The sequence below is a fragment of the Vulpes lagopus genome, chromosome 5 (assembly GCF_018345385.1).
Source record: "Vulpes lagopus strain Blue_001 chromosome 5, ASM1834538v1, whole genome shotgun sequence".
NCBI classification, from domain to species: domain Eukaryota; kingdom Metazoa; phylum Chordata; class Mammalia; order Carnivora; family Canidae; genus Vulpes; species Vulpes lagopus.
The window spans coordinates 72548108-72572266 of record NC_054828.1 but is presented as its reverse complement, the minus strand read 5'-3'; the positions used below and the strand labels follow the sequence as shown (position 1 = coordinate 72572266).

General features: G+C 42.3%; 1 protein-coding gene and 1 pseudogene across 1 annotated transcript; one reads left to right on the top strand and one right to left on the bottom strand.

Moving 5' to 3' along the window:
• The window catches only part of LOC121492027, a 332162-nt pseudogene that overhangs the window by 252338 nt on the left and 55665 nt on the right, over nucleotides 1–24159 (bottom strand).
• Nucleotides 20812–22695, top strand: C5H1orf68 (chromosome 5 C1orf68 homolog). The gene is made up of 2 exons (XM_041757250.1): nucleotides 20812–20836; nucleotides 21798–22695. The coding sequence occupies exon 2, from the start codon at nucleotides 21819–21821 to the stop codon at nucleotides 22554–22556; it is 738 nt and encodes a 245-aa protein (XP_041613184.1). The 5' UTR covers nucleotides 20812–20836; nucleotides 21798–21818; the 3' UTR covers nucleotides 22557–22695.

Genomic DNA, 24159 nt, shown 5'->3' with positions numbered 1-24159 from the left:
CCCCATTAGCAATTACAGGTATCTTTTAAAGGCAAAAAGACCGCTTAAAGGCAAAGAAACCGGGGGAGTAGCATAGCATCCAGGTTATTGATTTCTCAACATGAACCTGTTCAGGGACATTTCAGTCAGGGCGTGGGGGGGGGGGGGGGGGGATGGTTTTCTTATCTTGGACAACCAGAATATTTTTTGTTGCTTAAATTCCAGGGAGGTGCAGGGATGGGCTGCCTCTGGATTAGGGCTGGTCCTACACACAAGGGGGGGGGCGGGGGTTCTTCAATGTCACCATGTCTTAAGAATAAATGCAAGCAAATTCATCTGGAAAATAATTTAACAATTTAGATTGCTCACAATGAAAAATTCAGCTCTCTGCTGAAAGAAATACATCTGAAACCAAGTAATTCAGATAGTGGAAAATAAAGGGCCAGATAAATGTATACCACGTAAATGTAAGAAATAAGAAAGTAAGGGGGAAAAAAAAAGAAAGGGTTCTCATCTATCTGACAAGATATGATTCAAGTTTTAAAGTGTTTTAAAGACAAAGACACCTTATTTTGCTAAGAGAAACAACATGAAAATGTTATATGTGTCAATTAGTATACAGAAACTTGAATAGAGCAGAAATTATAGGATACCTGAGGAGAAATAAAGAGCAGTGCACTAAAGACGGCTATAGAGATTCTAAACGTAATAAGGTGGATCTAATATACACATCACTTAACCTGACAATTGAGAGTACAGCTAATATTCAAATGTCCGTGAAACTTGCATTAAAAGAAGACCATTATAAGTGTACAAAGATCACCTTTAGAAAATCCCATAGTACAAAGAATACAATGTAATAAATCAGAGATTACTTAGAAAATAAAAAAATTAAGACCTTTTTGTGGTGTCTAAATATGGTGTCTCTCCCCATCAGACGAAGGCCCCCAAATGTGAGGTGACCTAACTGGGTGTAAGCCAGGGGTGCAGATGGTGAAAGCAATTACAAAAAAACCAGAACAGAACAAAGGAGATAGAAGTTTATTGAATATGTCACAAGGGAGAGGCCGGTAGAATAGCAGAGGAGAGGCTGTCTAAAAGGAGCAGGGGGTGGGAGCTGCATTTAAAAGGGAAGGTGAGGAGTTTCGGCAACATGGAATCTTCTTTTTTTGGATAACTTGCCTGGTTGTAAGTAGCCCATTGGTCAGTTAGGGCATGTGGATTATTTTGAGGTGGATCACCTGATGAGCCTGCCTATATCCAGGCCAGGGGTCACTGTGGGCCCTTTCTACATTCCATAGCTCAAGCCTGTTTGCCTAAAAACAGCCTCTAACACCTTTTACTTACAAGTTTTAAAAATTGTGCCTTAAATGCATATATTCAGGCCCAAATCCAGCATGGGAGGAAATCTAGAGGCTTTTCCATTAGATTTAGAAAAAAAAAAAAAAGTTATCTCCAATGCCTTTCAACATTGTATTTAAGATATTAGCCAATGAAATTAGACAAGAGAAAACAATTAAAGGCATAAGAATTTGAAAGAAAGAGGTAAGATTAACTTTATGCTAATGAGAAGCACCTGGGTGGTTCGGTTCATTAAGCTTCTGCCTTTAGCTCAGGTCATGACCCCAGGGTCCTGGGATGGAGCCCCATGTTGGGTTCCTTGCTCAGCCTGGGAGCCTGCTTCTCCTTAGGCCTCTGCCTCAGCCTGCCACACTCCCCCTTGTGTGTACTCTCTCTCTCTCTGTGTCAAATAAATAAATTAAATATTTGCTAATGAAATAATAATATACCTGGAAAACCCTGAAAAGTCAATGGCACTGCTGCCAAACAATAAAAAGAGTTAGCAAAATAGCTGGTTATGAAATCAACAAAAATGAATAGCTGTCATGCAAAGAAAAGAAAGGTAGGAACTGAGGCACAAGAGTGCCTTTCAACATAAAAATTCATACATTTATACCAATTATGCCACTGCCATGAGCTCTAACCATGGCAAAGGCCAAGTGCTCTGAAGCAAATCTAAGGGGAAGGGTGGATGAGGCATCCAGACTAGGGTTCTCAGAAAGCAACACTAAAAGGCTGACTTGCTATGGTATTTGGGCTCCATGGAGACAGCCACCCTGACCTGGCCTTGTTAGTAAGGGAAAACAGTGGTAGCCCAGAGCTCAGGGATGTGGCTTCCTTTCCCCCTTCACCCTGCACCGGCCACTGCTGCAGGAGGAAGGCCCTGATTCACCCCTTAGAAGGAAGGAAGGACCATTCAGAGATCAGGCTGAAGAGCATGAGCAGAGGGGGAGAAAAGATAGAAGCTTATGGGTCAATAAACCTTCAGAGGATCTATCCCAAAAGTCTCCAGGGTCTAAGTTTAACCGACTTGAGCCTTTTCCTGTTTTCTGGGAACATCTACTATATATTTTCACGGTTGGAGACCCCTCAACTCATGAACTGAAGTTTATTGTTTTGCCAACACATATACATTATTGCCAAATATCTTATGATTGTTTTGAGTCTTAATTTAAGGTAATCCATTTAGAGACATGGCTCTGTGTTCTTATTATGTAATACTTTGTCTCTGCACCGCTATACACCTGCTTTATGTTTTCAGATGACCCAGGTCGGAGCTAGTCACATGCCATGCTATGTAATACTAGACAAAGGATTGTGGTGATCTGAGCAAACAGATCCTGGCCTTGGGGCAGGGGGATGAAGTACTTTAGGGAAGCAGGTGGATGTCAGGGATGACCCAGCCTACCCTGAAGTTGTATGGTGCTGCCACCTACCTCACCCAGGGTCATAGCTCACCTTAGAGCCCAGGCCTGGCTCTACTATAAAAGATGTCCCTGGAACTGGCCCCTCACCCCTTCCAAATGTCCTGAAACCCACCCACTTGTCTGTGTTTAGGTCTATAACCAGGGCGAATGTTTTTGGAAACCCAGGGTAGGCTCTGGGCAGGGGTAGAGATACAGCTGATAAATGTTCAGAAGAGGAATGAGTGGAATAATCAGACAACCATGAGAAGGTGTTATGTGAAGAAACATTCAAAATGGATTTGTTTTATTTATATCTGAAATATATAAATCCCTATGCCTTTTTGACATAGGAATGTAGAAGTGCAATGTTTCAAGATGACATTTGTCACAAACCTTATCTGAAACTGGCATTCTTCCTGGATGGTGAAGAGCAGCCATACTTGAGTCTCTATCAACTTTGTCCTAGGGCTGGCATCCCAAAAGCCTGTCTCCAAAGACTGTCCTTTTCTACCTGGGTGCCAGGTTTCCATGCAAGTCTGGAAAGGTTGGCACCACTCCCACTTTTGAATTCCCTACAGACACAGAATTTATCTGGCAAGTAAAATGAAACAACATTCTTTTTTAAAGTATGTAGATCAGCATAAAGCATGTTGAACTTGCAGGATGACTTCTTAATCTTTTCTAAGGTTAACTCATTATTTTTAGATGGAAAGATGATGCAAAAGTAGACTGAAGGTAACACTATGTAAAGCTTAATGCACATGAAAATATTTGAGTTCTTTCTCAGCTGCATTGAACTTATGCTCTATTGATGTCCTGCCAGCAGAACCAGCAGCAGTGCCAACCCCCTACCAAATGTCCCCCACCTCAGTGCCCAGCCTCATGTTCCCCTCCAATCTCTTCCTAATGTGGCTTCATCTCTGGGGGTGGCAGCAGCTGCCTGGGTCACCACAGGCCCCATCTCTTCCATCAGAGCAGGCACCAAAGCCATGATGACTATGACTGTGAGTCCTTGGGGGCTCCAGTTGCTACCATAGCCCTGCTGACCAGGGCCCTGAGGACTACTGAAGAGCAAAGAAGGAAGAGCCAGATATTTCTGGGCCTTCCCCAGTCAGATGCTTTTTTCTCTTCTGTGACCTTTTGTTCTCTACCTCCTAGATTCATCATACTTTATGTAGACTGAGGAGGTTTTCTAACTGATATTCTCAGTCGATTTATAATCCCCAAAAGCTAGTATGGAATCAGATTTGCTTTTGGTCTTTTAATCCTATTCAACAATAAAACTGAAATTGTATGGTAGAAGTATGTATTTTGTTTAATTTTATTGAAGCCTCTTCTCAGAGCTGGAATCCTTAGAAACTGTTACAATTAGATCTTTAATTCAGTGGACCTCTTCCATTGTAGTGTGAAGCAAATTCAAGATCCATTCCATCTTTAATCCAGAGCCACTTTAGGTGATGGCAGTGGGATGCATCTGTCAGGGCAGGGGTACAGACCATGGGTGGGTAGACCTGGAAACACAGTGGCAGAATGGAACCCCTGGAAGTCTCTGAGAAATTACCTCCTATGACATGACCACTTCTTTCTTTCTTTTTTTTTTTAATTTTATTTATTTATTCGCGAGAGACACAGGGAGAAAGAGACAGAGACACAGGCAGAGGGAGAAGCAGGCTCCCTGCAGGTAGCCTGATGTGAGACTAGATCCTCACACCCTGAGCCAAAGGCAGACACTCAACCGCTGAACCACCCAGGCATCCCTGTCATGACCACTTCTTAATCAACATTTTATTATTCTACTTTTGCTCTAGAGTTTGTGTGTATGTTTATGATTGTACATAACACAAAAATTAACACCTTAAAAATTTGAAATTCTGTTTGAATTTTAGAATATTATCTAAGATTCAGTGTTCCAATTTAGAACTGATTATAATGCTGCTGCAATAAAACTATATAAGAGAATGGTTTTCATGCCTCTAATCCAGAATTGGAAAGTATCTCTTTCAAATAATAATGGGTTCAAATTATATTTTATAGTTTTCATTTGTATTTCTTTATTTGGAAGAGTAAATATTTTTCCAAATTTTTTTTGAATTCCCTATTTTGTGAGAATTTTTTTTCAAAGATTTAATTTATTTGTTTATTTATGAGAAACACACAGAGAGAGGCAAGGGCATAGATAGAGGGGGAAGCAGGTTTACTACAGGGAGCCCAATGTGGGACTCGATCCCAGGACCCTGGGATCACAACCTGAGCCAAAGGCAGATGCTCAATCACTAAGCCACCCAGGTGTCCCCTATTTTGTGAATTTTTAAATAACCATTGCCTATTTACCTCTAAGCTGTTATTTATTTAGAGGTGGGGAGGTGGGAGTGGGGCAGAGGGAGAGACGATAGAGACTCTCAAGTAGGCTGTACATCCAGCTTGTGAACCTGATGTGGGTCTCCATCTCACAACCCAGAGATCATGACCTGAGCCAAAATCCAGTTGGATGCTTAACTGACTGAGCTAGCCAGGTGCCACAGTCTCTAAGGCTCACTTGTGATTTTGAGAGTCATTAAGTCACAAAATTAGTCATTTATGTCTCCAACAAATGCTACAAATTTGATTGGTATTTTATTAATTGTGTAAACAACTCTCCTCCCTTATTTTTTTTTTTTTCTCTCTTTTTTTTTTTCTCTCCTCCCTTAAAAGAGAATAGAATGATTCTTGATGATTCAAATCTTCTATAGATGATTTTGTAGTTTCATTCATGAGTCCTGAATACTTTTTATTCAGGTATTTTAAATGTTTCATGGTTAGTGGCTTTTATGTAAAGGACCATTGAACTCATAAATTTAACCTAGAGTTTGTTTATTTATAGCATGTGGCCAATTTAGAGAATTTTCTTACTAATTCTAACCATTTTCAAGATCGATTGTTATTTTACTTTCTAAGTCTGTAATCATACTATTTGCAAATGATGGTAGTTTTATGTCATCCTTTTTTTACACACATATATATGTGTTGGAACAGTTATGTATATATTTTTCTGACTGACATTTGCGGTCTTTAGGTGACAGATTCTTTGAGTTTGGAGGGAGGAAAACAGAGGAATCTGAGGTGTAGAGAGGTGGCATCACTGTTGCAAAGTCATGAGTAAAGGGGGTGGTGAGGCTGTAAACACAACTCTGCTCCCACACTTGGAACTACGCTCCTTGCTCCAGATAGAAGAGAGCAAAATTACCTAAGAATTATTAAGTTATGAGTTAGTGTTTGTGCTCACATTTACCTTCAAAAACTTATCTTCCTCATCTGGCCCATCAAAAACATCAACAGAAGTCTTCAAAGATCTCATTGCCGCCCCTGAGTCTGTCCAGTTAGGAGACTCTGCCTCTTGATTCTGCATCTTTCTCAAGGGTCTCTAACATCTGGAGCAAACATGTTTGCAGGTGGTCACACTCTTGAGCTTTCCTATTATTTTTTCCTTCTTTTTTAGTTATTTTGTTTATGATGATTACTTGCGCAGACATTAGTGAATACCAAAGGTTAAAGGTACAAACTTTCAGTTATGAAATGAGTAAGTCATGGGGATGAAAAGCACAGCATAGGGAATATAGTCAATAATATTGTAATAATGTGTAGTGACAGAAGGTGACTACATTTGTGGTGGGCACAGCAAAAAGTATAGAGATGTTAAATCACCATCTGGTACAGGAGAAAGGAGGACATTCCAAGAGAGATCTTGCCCGGAAACTCTTTTCCACTCTACCCAGCACATGTATTCTGTGTTCATTGACGAAGTTACATAAAGGCAGCTAGTTCCTGTTAATTTGCAGTGGGGAAATGCAGGCTTGGAATGAGTCATCTTCCCTGTCTTTGTTATCAAGTTCATCATCAACACCAGCATCAATTTTGTCATCATTAGGTTTCTATTTTTCATGGTTGATGTTTCTAGAGGTGCCTTGTGAGAAGGCAAATAAAATGTGTCTTATGAAAATGTGTGAAAAGAGTTGGCTACCCAGGGGAATTTTCCATAGTGGTAACATTCAACACTAAATTTCTCATTCTAGGTGTCTATAATCTGAGGTAGAAGAGAAGGTTATGTTTTTATTATTTTTTGGTTTTGTTTTTTAATTGTGGGAAGAATTTCTTCTGTATATTCATTTTCTTTTATGTTAAGGAAACTCACTTGTTTTAATAGTTACCACAGGACATGTGTGCCTATGTTTCTATGTGTGAGTGTGTGTGTATGTGTGTGTGCATGTGCACAAGAAAGAAAGAGACCTATTGAAGGAGAAAGAGAGAGGGGAAGAGAGAGATGGTATAGTAGGAAAGGAGGGGAAGGGGGGAGACTTTCTAAGAAGGGTTACAAGTCAGTAGAAACATAGACAGGGCTACCAGGCCTCTCAATGTAATCACCATGGGGGAACTTCATGGGACAGGGCAGAGTCATGGCTAACTCCCAACAATAATCAAGACATGCCCATATAAGCCCATGTTTTATCCCCACCTCCCTAGGCTGACCTAAGTACAAGTATAAATAAACTAACCTTCAGGATCCAATCTGAGGGACTCTTAGAAGAGCAGTTCTATAAAAGACTTTTGGTGCACTTACTGAAAGAGTTTATTCCCACACACAGGTACACGGACTTGACCCAATGAAAAGGGTAATGTTTACTACAGGGAAGTGGACTGAGCTCTGGGAAGTGATGTGTTGGTAAATGTTTATCATTGAGATTTCTAGGGAAAAAAAGAAACATGAGTTGGTGCCCATTTCAATGGTGTGATATTCCCATCATGGCAGATTCCTAGCTACCAAACTGGTGACACTGAATGCAGAGTTGGGAAGAGAGGCACACACTGGCTGTCTAGCCCACCACTGGACTGGTACACCAGGCCAAACATGACTGGACCTGTTGGGAAGAAGTGCCTCTTGACACCTAGTAAAACTTGCAAAGCAGCTGCTGGAGCTGAAAGCAGACACTGGTCTAGACCCCATGTGACCAAAGGACTATTTCTCAAAGATAGAGAGGGTAACTTTTTTTTAAAATTCAATTTGCCAACATATAGTATAACACCCAGTACTCATCCTATCAAATGCCTTCGTCAGTGCCCTTCACTCAGTTACCCCACCCCACCCCACCTCCCCTTCTGCAACTCTTTGTTTGTTTCCCAGAATTAGACAAAGGTGACTTTAAGACAGAGGCTGGAAAGACAAGTATTCATTAGCTTCCTTAAAAAAAGGAATTTCAGAGACCATAGTATTAGAATCCTCTGGGTAGCTCAACGGTTAAGCGCATCTGCCTTCAGCTCAGGGTGTGATCCTGGAGTCCCTGGATCGAGTTCCACATCAGGTTTCCTGCATGGAGCCTGCTCCTCCCTCTGCCTATGTCTCTGCCTCTCTCTCTGTATCTCTCATGAATAAATAAATAAATAAAATATTAAAAAAAAAAAAAAAAGAATCCTCTATCTAGAGGCAACTTGGTCTCCCCAAACCTGGGCCATAGCCAAGGGAAAGAGTATGGCTTATAGAATGCTACATACATAACTGCTCCCCCAAAACCCTGATTCCATGTGGGCAAGCTGCAGGTTCCCTTTCCCAGCTCAGTGTGGAAAGAACCAAAGGACAAGGGAATGTCAGGAAGAACCTGCATATGCTTTGTTTATGCAAGAGACCTGTCCTGCTCCTTTTAGAAGCATGGCTCACCTGAAGCCTAGACTTGGAGCCCACATAAAAGGTGTCCCTACTGCTGGTACCTCATCTGCTCAGCCTCCTCAGGGGTGTGTCTGTGGCTGACTGGGAGCAGAGTGAATATTTCTATGATAAGCAGAGGGGACACAGAGCAGGATAGAGATGGAGCTAGAGCATGACTCTGGGAGAGGAGCAGAAGGGAGCATGGAAGAGAAAGACAAAGTGATGAGCAAGGTAGAAAGTCAGGACTGGTGTTTGCTCTGGACTCACCTGGAAAGGGTTGTGTGGTATATGACCTAGAACTATCACAATCTTGCAATGACTGGCCTGCTAACCCGAGCCCATTGCTCTGAAGGAAGCTTTTCCCTGACTGCAGATCCCAAATTTATACACACACACACACACACACACACACACACACACACACACACATATATGTCAGGAGATAACAGCTCTTCTAGAAATTTCTAGAAAACATTTCTAGATTGATTCAAGTAGTAGGATTGGAATGGACTCAACATGGCTTTGAAAGGACATGAGATATCCATTCTAGTCATTCTAGTATTTCATTATAGTATTTTGGGTATTGCTTGATGTATCCATTCAGCAGCTTTTATTAACTACTTGAGAATCAAGAACTGTGGACCACTTTACAGCTATAAAAGTAAAGAAGACACACTCATGGTCATACATAGGTTTCTGTCTGTGCACATGTTTTATTTTACTTTGTACTCAGTGTAGTTTTAATGAGTTTAGCTTTAGTCTATTCCCATACGCTTCTACACAGAAGTTTACAAACATATCTTAATGAATGAAGATGTTACTTGAATGATACATACCCAATATAGTTTCAATGAGCTAATAGGGCTATTACTACATGCTTCAACACATGACTTTACATACACTTATATCTTTTTCAAAAAGTTTTAATTCAAGTTCCAGTGTCATTAACATACACTGTAATATTAGTTTCAGGTGTACAATAAATATAGTGATTGAACAACTCTATACAATATACTCAGTGCTCATCAGAAGTACCCTTCTTAATCTCCATCACCTACTTCACCCATCCCTCCCACCCATCTCCCCTCTGGTAACCCTCATTTTGTTCTCTATAGCTAAAAATCTGTTTCTTGATTTGGCTCTCTCTTTCTTTTATTTTTTTCCCTTTGCTTATTTGTTTTGTTTCTTAAATTCCACATATAGGGCAGCCCGGGTAGCTGAGCAGTTTAGCACTGCCTTCAGCCAAGAGCATGATCCTGGAGACGCGGGATTGAGTCCCACATCGGACTCCCTGCATGGAGCCTGCTTCTCCCTCTACCTGTGTCTCTGCCTCTCTCTCTCTCTGTGTCTCTCATGAATAAATAAATAAAACCTTTAAAAAAAAAAACTCCACATGTAAGTAAAATCATATAGTGTTTATCTTTCTCTAATGGGTTTATTTCACTTAGCATTATATTCTCTAGGTCCTTCCATGTCATTGCAAATGGCAAGTTTCCATTTTTTTTCATGACTGAGTAATATATATATATAATATATTGATATATTATATTATTAATATATATTGATATATAATATATATTATATATAATATATTTTTCATGGCTGAGTAATATATTATATATAATATATATATATATATATATATATATATATATATCAGAGTCCAAGTGTCCATTTGATGTGGGAAACAAAGGCAAAAGAAAAATTATTAAATTTTTCTTACTTAGGTAGAAAATTAAAGAAAATTAAATTTCCTTACTATCTGCAGTCCATTGACAAGTCCTTGAAGCAGGCAGAATGACCTCTAGGAACTCAGCTGCCTCAATGTTAGTACTTTGCTAAGGGCAACAGGCAATCTTGGCCCAACCCCCATAATCCTGTAAGTCTAACTGTAACATCTCAAAATTCCTTTAGAAATTACCTTTATCTCTACCCCCCAAGATACATGTTGACAATCATCCCCTAAGCATATGACTTACTGATGTACATCTGAAAGGTCTCATGAATAAGGTTTGATTAGACAGTAATAAATGACCTTTCACCAACAATAGCTAGCCCCCTTCAGGTCCTGGAAACCTTGCTTCCAAAATTCCTTAGAGTCTCACGCTTTCTGTAACCCTCTCCCACCTTGAAGGTATATAATGGGCCACTCCTCATGACCCCAGTGCAGCTTTTGCTCCCCACAGGTCCTGTCCCTGTGCTTTAATAAAACCACCTTTTTGTACCAAAGATGTCTCAAGAATTCTTTCTTGGGCCTCAAGAAAGAATTCTTTCTTTCTTGGAACCCTAATGTCTTTTCTACATCATATTGACTGATGAATGGATAAAGATGTGCCTGTCATTTAGATATCCCTCTCCAACCCTGAAGAAGGTTTTCAAAATAGAGAGAAATGTAATGATTGCATCCTGGATATGTTTCTTTTCTTTTTTTTTTTTAATTTTTATTTATTTATGATAGTCACACAGAGAGAGAGAGAGAGGCAGAGACACAGGCAGAGGGAGAAGCAGGCTCCATGCACCGGGAGCCCGACGTTGGATTCGATCGCGGGTCTCCAGGATCGCGCCCTGGGCCAAAGGCAGGCGCCAAACCGCTGCGCCACCCAGGGATCCCCTCTGGATATGTTTCTGTTTTCTATTCAGTTTGCTGAAATCCCACCAAGATGTCCTGTCTCCGCGGCCCCAAACACACACTCCTGGTGGTCTGTGTGACCTTCCTCAGCCACTCCTGGCTGCCCTAAAACTAAGGGAAGGGAAAAACAAATGGTTAACTGATAGAGAGTACAGTCTTGCCTGAGAGGAGTCTCCCTTAGTGATTTACTAGAAAAAGCATTCTTATCAGTTACCTAACTTCCAGAGACCATAGACTTAATTTCCTGGAGTTCTAAGGTCAACCACCTATCCATAGTGATGTGGGAACAAAGGTAGTGTGGAGGCCGAGAAAAATTAAGGCCATCCCACCTAAAGTTTAGCATTAGTACAAGTACAGCCATCTTAGGCCCCTGTGAATAAAGAGCTGAACTTTATGGGGAAAACTGCAGAATGTCCTCAATTTCCTCTAGCAGGTAATCCCATATCAGAAAGACAAGAGCCCACGCCCATGGTAGAAAGTCCCATATTAGAATGAGAACAGAGCTCAATGCCATTAAGCCCCCTATCAGAATGTAAACAGAACTTGAGAAATTCCTCCACCCCTTCTGAAAATCCCCTAGACCATCCTATAAAAAACCCAGCTGTAACCCACTTCGGGGTCCAAGTCCCTGCTCCGCTGTGTCGGGTATACTTGGACCCAAGCTCAAGCTTGCATCAGTGTCGGCTCCTTGGTGGTTTCTCGGATTCGCAATCTTGGGCACAACAGTAGAAGGGAATGTAAATGAAATAGAATTTCCTTATAACTTGCAGCCCATTTGACAAGGACCTGAGGCAAGTGGAGTATGACTATTACTTCAGGAAACTCCAACAGTCTTAATGCTTTTCTAGAGGGAAAAACAGCCTTAGCTAGACAAGGCCTCAGGAGGCCTGTATAGCCAGGCCTCAGGACCCTGAGAGACTTTAACATAAGAAAGTCCTTTTTTTCATTTTTTTATCCACCCCCCCAACTCCCAAGTATATAATCAGTCACTCCTCACACCTGTGATGCAGCAGTTTTTTCCTCACAGTTCCTGTCCCAGTGCTTTATTTTATGTTTAAAGATTTTATTTATTTATTTGAGACACACACAGAGAGAGAGAGCATGAACAGGGGGAGGGGCAGAGGGAGAAACAGACTCCTGTAGGGCAGAGAGCTGATGAGGGGCTCCATCCCAGGACCCCAGGATCAGGACCTGAGCCCAAGCAGACACTTAACCCACTGAGACACCCAGCCCCATGCTTTAATAAAATCACTTTCATTACACCAAAGATGTCTCAGGAGTTCTTCCTCGGCCATTGGCTCCATACCCCACCAACATTCTAAAACTACATCACTGTGATTCAACCCTTGGGGTTGGGGCTGCTGCCTGAGGTTCCTCTGCTGCCGACACCCAAGCTCAACGGCTACAGCAATGGCCGTAACCAGTACTCTGGGGTTCCAGCTGCTGCCGCAGCTCTGGAAGGTCTGGAAGGTCAGCTGCTCTGGGTACTGCTGCTGACTGTCAACTCCAGCAACATCAAGAAGCAGCACTGCAAGAATTACAAGACAATAGACCTACTACAGCCTCGTGTTTTGTCTCCTTCTGTCTTGTCTTCCCTTCTTGGACCCCAATCAACTGAATAAACATGAAAGGTTTGCTTCTCAGAAGCCATCAGCTTTATGCCTCAGGTTTGCGTTCTTTTGGCCTCATGTCAATATCAATTTTTTTCCGGGTTGTGGAAAGATATGCTAAAGCATGTGCTTTACAACTATACATTTACTTTCAAGTCTTGACTTGATTGGTGGCTTTTATTCTATTTTTTTCTCTTTTACCTAAGTAGATCTTAATCCTTCTCCTTGGATAGAAAGAGAGACTTACAACTTATACTGGGCTAGAGAAAAATCAACCAATTAAACTTTAACGAATTGATGTTTTAATGTATGTTTATGTTCAAGAAAATCTAAACTTAAAAAAACAAAGAAAATCTAAACTTCTACAGTATTCATATGAAGCCAATAAATAAGGGTTGACTAGAATTTCCAGATGAGTCTAACTTAAAAAAAAAAAAAAAAAAAAAGATTAGCAAGGAGTAGGGAAAATGAGCAGATTTTGGCCAAAGAGTGCAAAAGTTAGAAGATGAGCAAGTTCTGGGGATCTGATGTACAGCATAGTGATTTTAGACAATAGTACTTACTGTACTCTACACTTGAAAGTTGATGAGAATAGATCTTAAACATTCTTGCCACAAAAGAAATGGTAATTGTGGGACATAATGGAAGTGCTAACTAACATTGAGGTGGTGATCAGATCACAATATATATAATTTATCAAATTGATAAATTGTACAACTTAAATGTATACGAAGTTACATGTCAGTTATATCTCAGTAAAGCTGGAAAAATATTGATGAGGAAAAATAGCCATGCCACTCAAGTGATTTGAACAGAATATCCTAAGATTGTACTTACTTAAGTAAAAAATGTAATTGTTGCTTCATACACACCTCCTAAGGTCAATATCCTCTCTCTCTCTCTGTCTCTGTCTCTCTCTCTTTCTCTCACTATTTTTAAGAGAATTAAGATAACAGAATAGTTCCAGCTCCAGCTGGGGACTGGTGGTGAAAGTTTGATGATCTTTGTAGCTGTTTTCCTTATGCTATGTTGTGAACACTCAGAAGTCTGGTTAAATAAAGTACAAATGAAACCTAGACTTTTTTTACTTTTTACTTTTTATTTATTTATTTATTTTTTAATTTTTAAGAAGACTATTGACAGAAAGCCAAGCATCAGGACTGGAATGAAGATCTTTCTTTCTCTTTCCCACACTCTTCCCTATGGATAGGGAGCCCCTTATTTCTGAGCTCTGCTGATTTGGGCTCCCTCTTAGGCAGAAGCCTTGCATATTGACAGGTTTGGATATTACAGACTCATTGGGGCCTTGTGGTCATGCAGAGGGCTCAAATGAATTCAGTTAGAGGAAACACTGAGGAGCTGACATGGGTATCAGCATGGCTCCCTCAGGCTTTTCCAACAATCCCTTTGGAAGTACACCTGGTTAGTTATTGTTCTTGCATTCCCCATCATTTGAGATTGCATATTTATTTCTTTCATTTGTTAAATGCATTCCCCCTTCCCCTTCTCCCTGGAGAAGATTGTACTGTGTAACTTACATTTAAAAGCTTTAGGATATCCATATCCAGTCAGAAAAACAGAGACTGTGGAGGCCGAGAAAATTAAGGCCATTCCACTTTAAGTTCAGCGTTAGCACAAATACAGCCATCCCAGGCCCCTGTGAATAAGAGCTGAACTTTACATTACTTCAGTTACAGGAGGAAAACAGCTTACAGCTTAATGTCCTAAAAAGCCCCATATTAGAATAAGAACAGAGTCCAAGCCAAGGGCAGGAAGCCCCTATTAGAATAAGAACAGAGCTCAATGCCCTTGAAAGCCCCATATCAAAATGTAAACAGAACTTGAGAAATTCCTCCACCCCTTCTGGAGGTCCCCTAGACCAGCCTATAAAAAACTAAGCTGAAACCCACCTTGGGGTTCAAGTCCCTGCTCTGCTGTGTTGGGCACACTTGGACCCAAGCTCTAGCTTGTAAATAAACCCTCGTGTGTTTGCATCGGTGTCCTCCTTGGTTTCTCGGATTCACGATCTTGGGCACTGCACAACAAAGGGACTCCATAACTCTAAGAGTGTGGGGATGAGAAAAGAAGAACTTTATTCTAATCTTGGACTGAGGGATCCCTGGGTGGCGCAGCGGTTTAGCGCCTGCCTTTGGCTCAGGGCGCGATCCTGGAGACCAGGGATCGCATCCCACATCGGGCTCCCGGTGCATGGAGCCTGCTTCTCTCTCTGCCTATGTCTCTGCCTCTCTCTCTCTCTCTCTCTCTCTCTCTCTCTCTGTGATGACTCTCTGTGATGACTATCATAAATAAATAAAAAAAATTTAAAAAAAATAATCTTGGACTGAGGAAAGGGTGGAAGATAGATAGGAATGGCCAGGGATTGGGATGATGGGTTCATGACCTTTCTGGGATGCAATTCATCTGAATTAGAAAAAAACTCTGATTTCTTACTCTGCCCATCTGCTTTCAATCTTTTTTTACTCAGAACTGAATGCAACTATGATTATTGCATATGGTTGATGTGGGATAATAGAGAGCAATCCTAGCAAGACTGACTCATATTCAGTTAGTACTTGCTCATATGCTAGATACATGCTTTATTTTACATTAACATTTGTCTAGAATGTTCATTCAAAAGGTATGTATTAAGTACCTATATATACCAAGAACGGTTTTAAGATCTAAGAATATAGAAGTGAGCAAAATAGATAAAGATTTCTCCCTCACTTAATTTATCCTAATAAGGGAACACAGATGACAAATAAAATGAATAAGGAAAAATATGCTATTTGCTCATCCAATAGGTACATTTTGAGGGGATCAACTTACTTGAAAAAAGGCACTGTGGATAGAGCAAGTGAACCAAAGGAATGAAGATTCTTACCTAACAGAGTCTACATTCTAAGGTGAGAAAATAGAAAACATGTACATTAAAATGTCATGTGTTAGATGGTTATAAACTGTATGGAGAAAAATAAAGCTTGGAAGAGGGACAGAGTCTGCCTGGTGGATGAGGACTATTATTTTAAACAAGGTCACCAGCAGGGGCCTCCCCAAGGTCATAATTGGACAAAGACTTGAAGGAGGTGAGCAAGTAAGCCACATGGGTATGTGGGAGAAGAAAAATTGGGGGAAAGAAAAAAAAAAAAAAGAACAAAATTCCCTGAAGCAGGAGTGTGCCTGGAACATCAAATGAACTACAAGAAGATCAGTGTGGCAAGGGATAGAGTGGGGACAATGTGGGATGTGAAGTCAGGGATGTAAGGGAGTAGGGCCATGAGTCCAGTCTGTGCATCTCTTTGAAAGTCATTGTAAGGACTTGGGCTTTCACCACAAACAGAGTAAGAAGTCATTAGAATGCTTTTAGCACACACACACACACACACACACACACACACACAAAATGATTTTAGCAGAAGAGCTGCATGATCTGAGTATTAATATCTCCATTTTATAGAAGAGGAAATTGAGATTCAGAAAGTTCAGCAGATTGCCTAAAATCATGCAACCAGGAATTGGCAGACCTGTGAGAAGAACCATATATACTATTTGACAGGAAAAGGCATAAATTCATACGAGGTCTTGGGGTGGGGAATTGAGAAAAATGATAAAACATGCTATTTGCACTGGAAAGACAGATGGAGTGGTTGAGAAGGAGGAGTCCAAGAGGGAATATAATCCAGTGGGTTCAATCTGCAATAATATATTGGGAAAACACAACTTCCCTGTATCCCTTTGCATCCTGAAGTGCAAAGATGAGGCAATTCATACCGAAAATTTCAGGGGTTAGTCCTTAAGACCAAATACAATTAAACAGCTTTACACAGTGGTAGATAAATCCAAGGGACTAGTGACCTTGTGTATGTTGTAAGAGAATAAATGGGTTAGGGAAGGGCTGCCAGAAGTTTAAGGAAACTAGCCCCAGTCGGTCGTTCCAGGAGAAAGAGGGATATATGGGCACCAATGTTTCCTGACCTCTGTAATCAAGAGGGCCCTAGTTCTGTCTTGCCTTGTGTTTCTGACCCAGACACAGCCCAGACTCTGATCCAGGGGGGTTGGGGTTCTCATATTTCAGTGACCTACATGTACACACAGTGGGAAACCTGTGTGACCCTCTCCCACATATGTGAAAACAGTCTTTGCTCCATAAATGATACTCCTCTGAGGACTTCTAATGGCTCCTTTTGTGATAGTTTTGGTGGGGTGGGAGACAGGGAAGGAGACAAAGATAAGGCCAAGTGAGGGTACTCCCTAGCAAGCCTGTTCAGTGGCCACGTGTTGTAATGGAAAGTGCCCTGTATGGAATTCAGAAATTCCTGTCTAATGTCTGTTCCTACCTGAATGTGTGGTCTTGAGCAAATTTCTTCCCTCCTCTGTGGGCCTCAGTCCCAGTATAGAGGGGACAAGCTCTGTACCTGTAAAGGCCCTTGCCTGTCCTCCATTCCATGGTTCTCCTGACAATCTGGAAGGAATCCCATATTGTCACTGGGGTTGTTCAGAGGATCTCTGGCAAAAACCTCAGAGCTGAGCCTGGAGCAGAGACACACAGAGACATGGGATCTAAGGGAGGGGACCTCTGTAGTGTCTTCTCAGACACAGAAGTGAGAGTTCTCACAGGATACCAATAGGCCTGTGCCCTCCATCTCCGGGGTTTCTGGCTTCTCAATTCCTCCTACTTCTCTTTCACAAAAAATGAAGCACATGGATTTTCCCCTTGAGTGCCTGCAGTTCCTGAACAAGGACAGCCCCAAGGATGTAAGGAGACCTGAGCCCTGCCTTCAGAGAGCAACATGTCAAATTGAGTATTTCCCCCTCTGGTCTCCTGGTCAGAGCTGGGGTACCACTGAATTGAAATCTTGGTTTGGTTCATGCTTTCAAGAGGACAACTTCAAACATGTAATTTATGTCAGAATTCTTCGATGCTGGTGCTATAAGGGAACTTAAGATAATCTAGTATGAGATTTCTGAGTGTTCAGATGGTAAGTCCTAAAATGAGCTAACCAGAGGACTGCAGAGAGCTTTTAAACACCAGAAGGTCTTCTTAAGATCTAAGCCAGATGACTCAGATATTTCCTTGTATTAAGGCAGAGGCCAAACACCATGACATATTTTAATTCCCTCCACTTCAGAGATGCCATGATTCTGAATCTGTGATTCTGTTGTTCTCTGAATCTATGATTCTCTCTACCTATTACCCTATGAGTCTACCAGACTATTATTACATGAATCCACAGGTCTCTGTTTCTATGACCTTGTGTCCAAAGAGATAAGTGGGACCTTTTGGGGATAACCCTGTGACTCACCCTGGCACTTGTACCAGTCATCTAGTCTCCACACCTCACCTTCCCAGCCAATAAAATGGGTGGGGCACAACCCATCCACCTGTTTTGGTGGCACACGATAACAGTAGCTCTCACCAGAGATGTTAGTGTTGCCTAAAGCTGTTAAACCCATTAGTGACAACCTGGACCCACAGGCAGGAGTGAGCCAATCAGAGCTCACAGATGGTGCGGGGTGCACAGACTGGCTAATAGAAAGATGACCATTGGCCACGTGGAGGAAGGAGGTTGGTTTAGGCTGTACTATCAGTGGAAAGCACCCTCATTCATTCAATCAATCATTCATTCATGGTCTAGTTAGTGTTTCCCAGGTCCTGTGTTAAAGCCAGATGATATACAGTAAATGTGTCCACAGTTACTAATGCACAGAAATTATGGTCTGGTGGGAACAGCTCCATGGAGGGCAAGGATATAAATACATATCCTTTGTAGAATAAGCTCCTACAATCATAGACTATCATAGCCAGGAGGGGCTTCACTGACTATGGTAGAGTGGAAGAAAAAAAGCCTGGAGATAGCAGGGCAGAGTGGGGCCACACCATGAGGCAATGGCAGAATCAGAATTAGGGCTGAGTTCTATTTGTGCTTTGAACTATCTCTATCTTGTTTCATTGGCTGCCTTAAAATGATTGATCTTCCAGGTCATTTTCTTCCCTGTAGACTGGGGCTGCCCCATCTTATGTCTGAGATATAGGGCTTCTTAATGACTATGCCTGTTGTTTGGCTAAAAGGTATGGTTCCTAAAATATCATGTATTTCAACACTAAAAACACCATGTTGTGGCAGAAAAAAAAAAAAAAAAAAGAATAAACCTGGATTCAAATTCTGTCTCTACTACTTCTAGCTATGTGAGCTCAGGCAAGTTTGTTTTCCTATTTATTTAAGACACAGTTATGGAGACTAAATGTGATGAGCTAAAGCCATGACATGTATGGTCCCAATAAAAGACCATCCTTGTCCCATTCCCATCATAAAACATCAGGCCTGGGTGTCAGCTGAGATGGGATGCAGGAGAACAGGTAATGGGACTGCCTAAAATCACTTCCACCATCCCCTTTAGGGCAGGGACTGGTGGGTTCACAGATGAAGTTATGGAGTGCTACAAGTCCACCCAATACAGGAATGGTGGACGAAAGTAGGAAACTTTCCAAGCCTAGGGCAGACTCTCCTTGCTTCCTCCAAATTGTTTGGGGGCAGACCCTGCCAGACCTGGCTTGCCCTGGGGATGTGTCTGTGGATTAGTGGGGATTTGTCTTCTTTGTTGAGGAAATTTGGGAGCTGTAAGGCTTATGGTCCTGGAGAAATTGGGATCCATTATGGATAAATGCACCTTTTCATTAGAGGCTGTGGGGCCATGGTGGGGCCTGTACCAGTTGATCTGAGGGAGTGGTAGTTTGCAACCAGGGCTCAGTTCAGGATTGAGATACCTTTTTGCATTGAGCAACCTGACTTGGCTCAGTAGGAAGAGCATGGGCTCTAAAACTAGACAGGCTTGGGTTCAAGTGATACTACATTGCCTACCAATGAGACGATCTTGGTGAAATAGGCCTCTGGGTGTTAATTTCCTTGTCAAAATAGGGCTAGCGGGGGCCCCTGGGTGGCTCAGTGGTTGAGCATCTGCCTTTGGCTCAGGGCGTGATCCTGGGGTCCTGGGATGGAGTCCCGCAACAGGGTCCCCACAGGAAGCCTGCTTCTCCCTCTGCCTGTGTCTCTGCCTCTCTCTGTGTCTCTCATGAATAAATAAATAAAATCTTAAAAAAAAATAGGGCTATCACAGCCCACCTCACAGGATGTACTTAATACATATTATTCCCATCTCCCTTGCTGTATTTACTGCTCTGATGAAAGGGAAGAAGGGAGCTATTGAGGAACAGTGCTACGTCCAGAAATAAAAGGCAACATGTTGTAGCAGTAAAGACCACGGCTTACGAAGGCAGACTGCCTGCATGAGTCCAGTTTCATACCTAAATTGCTTTGTAACTTCCTTATTTTTTTGGGGCCTCAGTTACAGGGCCATCTATAAATGTACATCCCTTACGAACTGTTTGGCACATACAAAGCGTTCAGTTAAATGTTAGATTCTACTATTATTGTTATCACACAGTGTTCATTTGGCTAGAATTCCCTCTGTGCTGGGTTCTTGGCAATCTAGCCCGGGTAGTGAGATCCAGAAAGGTGAGGATGGGGAGGTCATGGGGCACAAGAAGCTGAGGATATACAGCCTAAATATAGAGCCTAAGGTCTGAGATCACTAAGCCCCCATCCAGTTTCCCAAATAAACAGAATAGCCTGCCAGTCCATGGAACTAACCTGGAGCTTTTGGGGGGCCTTGCTGCCATACTGAGGCAGACACAACCAGGTCCAGCAACCTAGACCACCACCAGGAGCCACCACAGAGGCCCTCAGAAAGAACATACTATTTAGACTGAGAAGATGCATCGTGTAGCTTTTGGCACAGTGTATGAAAAATTGAGATGCTAAATACATTTTGGACAAGTCCTTGAAGACTTGAGTGACCTAGAAACAGCTTTGTAGATATAGATCTCATAGGCATCTCATCTCTCATAACTTCTAGAAAAAGAAGATGGACTTGTTCCAGGAAGAAGGCCAAAGGAATCATTTATCTGGTGTTCTGGAAAATTCAATGTCAAACAGAGACATGCCCTGCCTCTGAGTGAAGAGCCAGGCATACTGGGGAGGAATCTCACCAATGCAGTGCCAGCCCCAATCCTTGTGAACCTTCCTGCTTCATTGGGATGCCATTAAATTGCCTCACTGCTACCCTATAAAAGGCCTCCCCAATGGCTAGCTCCTCAGATCCCTGGATTCTCCCCGTCTTGCTTCTGTCAGTGAAGAGGGTAAGTCTATGTCTGAGATAGGAACACAGCAGGAAGGAGAGGTGATACTGGGATGGGATGAGGGTGGTCAGGCCTACACATGAGAGTGGCCGCTGAAGGAGTGGAGCAGAGCTGGAGACTGAGGGGGAGAGGCAGAGTGTGGAGCTGTTGGCCTTATGTGAGAAGGGCTCTTCAGAGAACTGCTGTCCTCTCTTCCCTAGACTGCATTTCTTTCATGAGTCTATTTATGGGGTGAAGTGATAATCTAGCTGACCTGAAGAACAAATGGTGGAAACTCACTCAAACTGCGGACCTGTCATGCTCTGTGTGGCTCAGCTTGAGACACACATTGGCTCAGGATTCACTGACAAGAACTTGCCTTCCCTGGGTACTGCCTGGTCTGGCAGGAGGAAATAGGGAAGCTGATCTTGAGAAAATGAGCAGTGAGGGATATCAGCCGGAAAACAATTTCTCAAGGAGAATCTGCAACTAGGCACCAAAGTGCTTGGAGAATTGGGTAGAAACAGATATCATTCTTTCTAGCCCTTCATTTTCCACTGTGGAAACTGAGACATACAGCCAGGCGCAGGCACAAGAGCCAAGCAAGATCCCTGGCTCTGAGTCTACCCTATGTCAGGTCTGAGTGCCTGTGACCTTCTCAAAAAGGCTCCAGTTTACAGATCATTCTATTTAAAAGAGGTGCTGGGGGTTTCCCTGGAAAACTTCCTAGTCCTGATGAGACCTTTTTTCTTTTCTTTTCTTTTCTTTTCTTTTCTTTTCTTTTCTTTTCTTTTCTTTTCTTTTCTTTTCTTTTCTTTTTTCTTTCTTTCTTTCTTTTCTTTTCTTTTCTTTTCTTTCTTTTCTTTTCTTTTTTTCTTTTCTTTCTTTTTTCTTTTCTTTTCTTTTTTTCTTTTCTTTCTTTTCTTTTCTTTTCTTTTTCTTTCTTTTTTTTCTTTTTTTCTGATGAGACCTTTCTTTTCAGATTTTACAAAGCTACAGAAAGATGTGTGACCAGCAGAAGCAGCCACAGTTCCCTCCATCTTGTGTGAAAGGTTTGGGATTGGGAGGTGAGCAGAGTACCAAATGTACCCCTGTGAAATGCCCAGCTCCATCCCAGACTCAAACTTGTGTGAAATGCCCAGCTCCACGCCCAGCTCAAACCTACGTGAAATGCCCAGCTCCACGCCCAGCTCAAACCTACGTGAAATGTCAAATGCCATGCCAGACTCAGACCTATGTGAAATATGCAGCTCCTTGCCAGACATACGTGAAGTGCCCAGCTCCATCCCAGATAACCTACATGAAATGCCCAGCTCCTTGTCAGACATACATGAAGTACCCAGCTCCGTGCCAGATGACTTACTTGAAGTACCCAGCCCCTTGCCAGACCCAGACATGCTATGTCCAGGGACCTTCTCCTGGCCAGACCTACTATGCTCAGGCTCCTGCAAGTGGCTCGACCACCTCATGCTGTGCCCCTGATCCATGCTCTGCACCCTGTTCCACCAGCTACTGCTGCCTGGCTCCCCGGACATTTGGGGTGAGTCCCCTGAGACGTTGGATCCAACGGCCCCAGGACTGCAACTCAGGATCATCTGGCTGCTGTGTAGATTCTGGGTGCTGCAGCTCTGGATGCTGCAGCACTGGGTGCTGCGGCTCTGGGTGCTGCTGTTTGGGAATTATCCCCATGAGGTCCCGAGGTCCTGCATGCTGTGATTGTGAGGATGACTGCTGCTGTTAAGTACAGAACAGACCTGTTATATCTTTTGGAACATTCACCAGCCTCTGGCCCCTCCCTGTATTCCCAGTCATGTAGACTCTCATTGCTTCACTGTGTACTTTGCTTCTTTATCAAGGCAGCCTGCCAGAATTGGTGTGCCCCCCACACTTTGGCAAGAATAAAGCTCTGAATGCAATTCATAGTGATGTCCTGTCTATTTGGTCCATATTTACACTTTTCTTTTTTTTTTTTTTTTTCATATTTACACTTTTCTATCAGAAATTCTTCCTCTTTTCCTCTTGCTTCACAACAAGGGGAAAGGTCTGCATGGACATGAACAAGCAGACCAAGCTGGTTCGATCCCGGCCTGGGATTCCTGAGCACTCTAGAATGCCACTAATAAACGTATCCATGCAAGTTAGCTGGAGACTTTGGGGTCAGAAGATGCGTCTTTCCTGCCCTCTGATGAGTGTGAGGCCCGCACGGTAGTATGATTGCTGTAAGTGAACTCAGAGTTCAGCTTCCTGGATATTGAAAGGTCTGTGAAATTAGATCTTTTCAGGAGCCTCATGATGATACCCCTGCTTCTGTGGGAGTGGCTCTGCGGGTTCCATCTTCTCATCTGGTGAGTTTGCCCTCCTGAAGCCCCAGAGTAAAGACCTGAAGGAAATGGTGAGGACTCCTCTGAGGCAGGTAGAAATTCCCCATGTCAGCCAGGGAGAGGGAGACGTTGCCAAGAGGAAGGCAAGCCTCTTGGCATAAACATTTGGGTCTGGGCCAGACACCCTTCCTCATTTGCTTGCATTTCTTTGCTAACCTCCGGGGTTTGGGGTGGATTTTTTATAACTAAAGACTGTAAACCCACACAGTCAAAAAAAGAGAGGTAAGGCGTACATGCTGTTCAAAGCAGCCCCACAAGCCCTGGTGCATGAGCAGAGGAGGCAGCATGTTTGTGGAATATGTAAATGAACATTCTAACAAGAACTGGGGACCTTGGGTTTGTTTCTTCTTTTTTTTTTTACACCCCTGCCCCACCTTGGGTTTGTTTCTAAGCAACCTCTTTCAGGTTGCCCTGGAACACTTGCAGAGAGTCATGTGGGCTACTATGCTGCCTTTGAACATCTAAGTCACCTGTGGTTCCCCCAAATCACATTCCATCCCTCTAACCAAACCCACTGCAGCATAGTCAGCTTGGCACCATGATCTCACCACCAAGTGGCTCCTGCAACGTTGGAAGTCTATATGCTGCTCCTTCAGCAATGAATGTGGGCATACAATGCTTTTTATATGTATTAATTAAAAACTGGGTAAGTAGCATGAGCTATCTAAACATTTGAATATTACAGTTGATGTTTGAACAATGCGGAGGTTAGGGGTGCCGATCCTCCCCACGGTCTAAAATTCACACTTTTGACTCCCCAGAAAGGTAACTACCAATAGCCTACTGTTGACCAGAAGCCTTACTGATAACATAAATAATTAATTAACACATATTTTGTATGTTATGTGTATTCTATACTATATTCTTATAATAAAGTGAGATAAAGATAAGAAAGTGATATTAAGAAAATCGTTGAGAGAGAAAATATGCTTATAATACTGTACTTACTGAAAAAAAAACCCA

Bases quoted from the DNA above. Each gene is read 5' to 3' on its own strand.
- C5H1orf68 (XM_041757250.1), top strand. From the start codon at position 21,819: ATGTGTGACCAGCAGAAGCAGCCACAGTTCCCTCCATCTTGTGTGAAA.